The sequence below is a fragment of the Microchirus variegatus genome (assembly GCF_963457635.1).
Source record: "Microchirus variegatus genome assembly, chromosome: 7".
NCBI lineage: Eukaryota > Metazoa > Chordata > Actinopteri > Pleuronectiformes > Soleidae > Microchirus > Microchirus variegatus.
The window spans coordinates 5,030,232-5,037,685 of record NC_139808.1 but is presented as its reverse complement, the minus strand read 5'-3'; the positions used below and the strand labels follow the sequence as shown (position 1 = coordinate 5,037,685).

General features: G+C 42.5%; 1 protein-coding gene across 1 annotated transcript; it reads left to right on the top strand.

Annotated features, from left to right (window-relative positions):
• Positions 1-4,792: 4,792 nt before the first annotated feature.
• sp7 (Sp7 transcription factor) lies at positions 4,793-7,454 on the top strand (the record flags this gene model as incomplete). The annotated part of the gene is made up of 2 exons (XM_083892856.1): positions 4,793-4,813; positions 6,114-7,454. 2 exons carry the CDS (start codon positions 4,793-4,795, stop codon positions 7,452-7,454), a joined length of 1,362 nt encoding a protein of 453 aa, XP_083748982.1.

The following is a 7,454-nucleotide window of genomic DNA, read 5'->3' as shown; positions in this document are numbered from 1 at the left end:
GGTTCGATTCCTGGCTCTGCTAGTCTATATGTGACCTTGAGCCAAAGGTTGCAAGCTCTATATAAATGCAGACCATAATACCAACTCTTCTTCTTCTGATTTTATTTGGTAGTAACGAGTAACAAAGATAGTTAAGAGGAAATGTAGTGGAGTAAAAGTACAAGTTGCTGTGAAATGTAAAAAAGTACAGATATGTGACTTTCGTATTTAAGAGGGTTCTTGGTGGAACCCTCCAAAAGGAGCCAAAAGGGGTTCTCCTATGAGGACAAGCCGAAGAACCTTATATGGTTCTACTTAGCACTGTTATTTCTCAGAGTGCATTATCGCGTATCTAACCCTACATCTCTACAGATCCACGTGTTCTATACGTGGCAACCTTTTCACACTTCCCTGAGGCATTTCCTCCCTCTGTCATTTGGCACATGTTCTGTCACCGATGTGCGCCTTTAGACGCGACCGTTCCTTTTCTTCTCGGTCGTCATTAATGCTTTATGTTTTACATTCGACTGAAATGAGAGGGGTTTGGGTGAAAGAGCGCCCATATTTTTTGCAAAAAGCGGTCGACCGTGGGCCACTTTTCCTCATTTTTACGAGACTTGTAGTAATCTAGAATCTTTGACTCCCATTTACAGTTCCCTTCAAAAGAGCGCAAGTGAGATCTATAATTAGGGAACGCGTTAAGCTCTTAACAGCCTCTTCAAAAAGCTTTCTCTGCTCTATTTACTATTTTCTGCCCCGTGTGGTGTGCGTTCTTTGGGTACGTACAGTAGGCACTGGGAGCTTGATGAACCTCGTGGCGTTGGGTGGGCACCATTATGTTCCCCATGCAGGCCTGATTATATGTTTCATTTAGTTATTGTCCATATGACTGCTATCACATCACGTATTGGTAGTTACGGGTTGTTTTTTTATTTGGTAAACCTAGTAGTTTAAATGTTAAATGTATGCAACTGCTCCTTCAACAGTATGCAGTACAACGCGTTTGCATCAGTATTAAGCTGATAATCCGTCAGTGAGATGAGTTATGACACCAGAGTGAGTTGGAGGGTTAACGAATGGACTCAACTTACATATATACTATTGTTCAAAAGTTTGGGGTCACTTAGAAATGTTCTTATTTTTGAAGGAAAAGCACTTTTTTTTTCAATGAATACAATATTAAATGAATCAGAAATACACTCTATACATTGTTAATGTGGTAAACGACTGTTCTAGCTGCAAATGCCTGGTTTTTAATGGAATATGTACATAGGTGTATAGAGGCCCATTTCCAGTGTTCTAATGGTACATTGTGTTTGCTAATCGTGTTAGAAGACTATTGGATGATTAGAAAACCCTTGTGCAATGATGCACAAAACAGTTGAAAACAGTTTTGCTGGTTCTAAAAATCATTATTTCTAACCTTATCAATGTCTTGACTTTATTTTCTATTCATTTTGCAACTCTTTTGATGAATAAAAGTGTGACTTTTAATGGTAAAACACACAAACAAATAGTATAGGTGAGCCCAAACTTTTGAACGGTATATAGTGCACCTGAAAATCAAACCTTGTTAGAATAGACGCAGAAATCAGAATAAGGCAGCGACTCTCATCGTGACTCATAAAGCGAGTTGTCTTTCAAACCAAAAGGTCGGAGGCTCAATCCCTGGCTCCTGCAGTCTGCATGCCGAAGTGTCTCTTGGCACGACTCACAAACCATGGTGGCGGCGCTGGCAGCATGTGAATGGGCGTGAATGATGTGCGATAGAAAATAGATGCATGGATTTTTTGCTGTATGAGCGTGAATGTGAGCGTAAGACGACTGGAGAGGTTGTAAAGAAAACTGTTAGATAAACACACAGACTGGTTTTTTTTCATTCAGGACACATACTACGCATGTAACATCAAAATATCTACATTTATATGAAAGAAAGAAACTCAGTTGTGGATCACCTGTTACCAGATAAAGCATTTTCTTCTATGTGTTGATTATCTGTTCTCTCTATTTCAGGATTCATTTCTCATTACGCAATACAGTATAAGCCTAAGCCGCTAACAGACACTGTCTCCATGTCATTCACCAGTGGTCAACTTTTTTCCGTGCAAAGTTGTCGTCTCGTTTCGACGAAGAAAAAAAAAAAAGGCGTCTTCTATGGGAAATGAAAGCGATGAGTTGAGTTGCAGTTGATCTGTTTACATCCATCTGTGTGACAGGGAGTCTTTTTTTTGAATGCCCTAAATGTGTCTTAATCAGTTTCTTTGCTGCAAAGATAGATATATCCTGCACTGACAGAGAGTGTGTTGGTTAGCAGAGCATCAAACATGGGTTCTGTCAGGAAGTTTGTTTAAAATATAGCTGCTATTTTATACTGAGGAACATGCATTATACATATATCTTTTCTGGTTTTTCCCTTATGCTGCTTTGAATATTGTGTTTAATCATATAAGGAGCTTCTTTTTGCAAAAATGCAGTTACCACCTTGGTAAATGTTAAGGCTTTCTTTTTTAAGATTAAGCTTCTCTGTGGTCACTTTTGAATTTGCAGGTTTATCTACACTCTTAGAAATATAAGTGCTAAGTAGAACCATATACGGTTCTTCGGCTTGTCCTCATAGGAGAACCCTTTTTAGCTCCTAGTGTTTTAACACTATTAAAACCCTTTATTCAGGAAAGGGGTTTTAAAGTGTTCTCTGGATCAACATGGTTCTAACTGGAACCATTAGAACCCTTGGAAAACCCTTTCTGCGGGAAAGGGTTTTTCAGAAGCAAATGGTTCCATGTAGAACCTCAGCCCTTGTAGAAGGACACTTTTGGAACCCTTATTTCTAAGAGTATTCCTGCACAAAACATTACACTGAATAGAGTTAGATAGACAACACAAGGCAGGTGTTCTGTAACATGTTGGCCTGAGTTTGAGGTGAAGCTGACAGGTTTACACGTCTTGCGAGAGCACAACCGTGTGTGTGTGTGTGTGTGTGTGTGTGTGTGTGTGTGTGTGTGTGTGTGTGTGTGTGTGTGTGTGTGTGTGTGCGTGTGTGTGTGTGTCAGTCGGCGTAAACTGTGACTGTGTGTTGCTGCAGCCTTTGTTCTTCAGCTCACACCCCTCCTGGAATAAAGAAAATAAAGCAATGAAGGTCAGTTGGAGAACAGACTGCCAAATATAGCCGCTGTGTTCATGTGAGGGCCAGACTCTGCAGAGCGACAAGCCCAGCTCTGACCATGCCCTGTAATTGAGGAGAAAATAAGGACAGAAATTATATGTTTATTTTTGACAACAATTTTAATCTTCTGTGCTCTCCTTCAGAGAAAAAAAAAAAACGAGACGCCCACAAAAGGGCGCTGAGAATCTGTCTTCAGACTGAAAGTTGACTCTTTTTTTTTGTGACATTTTTTAAAACCAATAAATAAAATAAGCTTGAATGACACTTTCATAAACATAGCTTTTCATCAATAACATTAAAGTTTTGGTCATTAAATACATATTCAACTACTAAAAACATCTTCATTAATAATAGTTTACCTTTAAAATGGAACAGAATTATGCATTTTCTCTACTGACACTAGTTTTTATGCCACATAAGGACAAATATTATTCAAATGAACTGGTTCATTATGAATTCATAATTAAATGCATGCATGTAATTTTGCATTTCTGAACGTATCTGCTTTGTTTTACAATAAATAGACGAATAATGATCTATATTGTTTGAGTTTAATGAATGAGTCAATAAAAAAAGTGTTTAAAAGTGGTTTCTTTTGCATGCATGAGCACTTACATATGAAAAATGTGTTATTATTTATATTTTCTACCGAAATAAAATGAACTCCAGACTTGAACATTAATTATAATCATGATCAGGATTTTTTTTTTTTTTTTTAAATATACTTGCAACTTTTAGAACTTTTTGCAATAATGTCAAACTTTCTGTTTTTGATTCAGTTCATTTCTTCCTCTTTTCTTTTGTTTTATTTCACTCTTTTTCTTATAGGAAACAAGCCTTGTTTTCCCTCTCTCTCTCTCTCTCTCTCTCTCTCTCTCTCTCTCTCTCTCTCTTCATTTCGCCTTATGAACTCATTTTATTTGACGCGATAATCTCTTCTTTATTTTATGTGATGACTGGATCCTTCCCTTCTTCGCTTTAACCATCACAATTAATGTCGAGAGAGGCAGTTAACTGCGCTCCAGAATATTGGAAACAGAGAGGGTTGAAACCAGAATAATAAAATCTCGGAAAGGAAACCACAGACTCGGTCAGCTGATTTTTTTTATTTATTTTATTTATTTATTTATCTATGTATGTGGCAGGCTACTATAGGCCCGGGCTTATTATTATTATGTTTTGACATTGCTTCAATTTGTATTTGCATTACCATCGTGAATAAAAACGTCCATTTTCTGTGATGTTATTGGAGGAATCCGTCTGTTAAATATCTTATAGCCTCAGACTCCACTGAACTAATCCCGGTGGAAAAAAAAGCAACAAAAAAAAAAAAAAATAGATAAAGTCAGTGAAATTGAAATAATGTCCACACATGGTGATTGATGAGTAACCCACTAAAGGAGGTGGGATGTCCCCCTCTTTATCCACCAATCTCTGTCCATTCTCCTCCATCTCTGGGTTTTTATTGCTTCTTAGCGAGTCTTCAAAGAGCCCAGAGAGCCTGTAATTAGGGGGCGGGTTCCCTGTGAGCTCCTGAAAACACTTCCCCGCTGCTCAGCTCAACTTCTTCTTCTTCCAAACTGTCCCGGGACTCAGAGCTGCGCTTCTCCCCGCTCCCCCTCAGCTTCCTTAGGATTTTGTTTCTCAGGGATGGCCGCATCTATTCTGGAGGTAGGGAATGTGTTTGTAAGTAGATTCTTCTTCTTTATTATTATTATTATTACAGAAAAATGTACAAATGATGCAAATGTTACTAAAAAAAAACCTTATTATAGAAAGTAAGTTGTATGAGGAAACATTTTAAGGGTATTTGGGGGATATATGACTGTTTATAAACTTTTACTGTTTGTGAAGGTTCGCCATGGTAAAGTAAAGCTGCACCACAACAGGTTTACCTTCCTCCTGCTCATCCTTGCTGATAGTATTTACATTTCCATTAATATAGAGCTCATGCATTCACTTCTAAATTATGTTTTAACAAAAAAATGGATCTCCTATTGACTCTGAATGGAAGCCGAGGCCAACGCAGGGACTGTAAACATAATTCTGTGATAAAAACAATGTGTATGAGGATGCAAAAGGTTCACTCTGAGGTCTGAGACGGAGTTGACCTCTAAATGCCTCTGTGCATGGAGAGAAAAACAAGTATGTGATAAAGATATTCAAGAAAATGAACAGGCAGACGTACTGAATGATATTTAGATGTTATTTGAATAAATGTTGTGTGGATGTTATTTTACATGTAAGTGAGCAGTAACAGGCGAATGACGTGCTGCAGGGTTTGTTACCTGCTACGTAAAAAAATGGGAGATGTCTAGAAGAGAATAATACAAGTAAAATAACATAATTCAACTTTGTTTCATACAGATTCGCTGAGCAGACTATGCTTTGTTTTCTAAAAGGTCTAAAATGTTTGTGGAAATACATCAGCATACATTAAATTGACAATCAGCATGATCGTAATCATGGACGATGGTCACATCTAAACGTGTAAGACGATAAACAAGAGACGATGATAAGGCCGTCCTGACACAGCGGACCAACAGCTTCCACTTCCTCTAATGAGAAAAAGAAGTTGTTTGTCTTCCAGTTCCTCGTGCTTCATCTTCCGCGCGTGCACGCGCACTTTTATCCAACTTTAACACATACATGAACGCACCATTAAGAGCGGCTCGTAGACAGCGGTTTAAGTGAAACAAAAGATGGAGGGGGAATGCCGTCTCTCTGCTGAGCAGAGCAGAACCCTCGCAAGCGTAAACATTCGATGCCTTAAATTGCTCTGACCACTTTGAAAACAGAGAGAGCAGAAAGAAAAGAAAAAAAAAGCCAGCGGTGGCAGTCAGACATAAGTTTTTTATTAGAGTTGACACTGACAGAAGCAGCAGCAGCAGCAGTGAGCAGTGAGCAGCCATTTCCTGCAGACAGACAGTCTCATTTTCTCTCTCTCTCGTCTCCTCCTCCTCCTCCACAGGAAGACGCACGTTATGGCTCCAGTCCTCTGGCTATGTTAACTGCTACCTGTAACAAGTTTGGCAGCACCAGCCCCGTCAGGGATTCGGCGACACCCGGTAAGACCGGCAGCAACACTCCGATCAAGAAGACCTACACGATGACCTCCGACCTTCACGCAGCTAAGAACGGACGGACCGCAGACGGCAGCGGCCTGGCGGACTCCTACACTGGCTCCTTCACCACAGCCGGAGGAGGGGGAGGCGGCGGTGGGCTGCTCACACCCACTGGAAGCCCCCCTCCTTCAGCTGGAGGCTACTCCACCGACTATAACCCTTTCTCCCACTCTTTCCAGACCTCTGTCTCACAGGACCCGTCTCTTTTAGTGTCCAAGACCCACGCTACGGCCGATTGCCTCACTAGTGTCTACACCTCACTGGATATGACACATCCATATGGCTCCTGGTATAAAACAGGTATCCACCCTGGCATTACCGCCGCCCCGGCTAATGCCACGTCCTCCTGGTGGGATGTCCATCCCAACTCCAACTGGCTGTCAGCGACGCAGCCCCAGTCGGACGGAGGTCTCCAGGCCTCCCTGCAGCCTGTAGCACCGCAGGCCTCCCTGAGCCCACAGATCTCCAGTTACGGCACCGACTTTACGCCCCTCAACCCGGCACCTTACCCTTCTGTGGGACTGGGCTCCTCCTCACACCTCCTTCAGCCCTCCCAGCACATGTTGCCCCAGGACATGTACAAGCCCAAGCCTGTGCCAAGTGCAGGTTTGATGGAGAGTCAAATGGGCCTAAAGCCTGCGCGTGGATCAGGGGGCTACAACGGAGGTGGTGCACCCACTAGGTCCTCATGTGACTGCCCTAACTGCCAGGAGCTGGAGAGGCTGGGAGCCTCTGCCGCATCTCTGAGGAAGAAGCCGGTCCACAGCTGCCACATCCCAGGCTGTGGGAAGGTCTACGGGAAGGCCTCCCACCTGAAAGCCCACCTGCGCTGGCACACCGGCGAGCGGCCCTTTGTTTGCAACTGGCTCTTCTGCGGGAAGCGCTTCACCCGCTCGGATGAACTGGAGAGGCACGTGCGCACCCACACGAGGGAGAAGAAGTTCACCTGTTTACTGTGCAACAAGCGCTTCACGCGCAGCGACCACCTCTCAAAGCACCAGAAGACCCACGCAGACTCGGCAATGCAGGGCAAAGCTGCGGAGGGAGACGCGGATCCTCGGAGCGAGGAGACCACAGAGCTCAACGCGAGCGCGGTACCGACCAACGCGGACCAAATCAGCAACGGAGAGGACAAGACTGGCACACCAAACGGAGTGGAGAACAGCAGTGGACTGTTGGAGATCTGA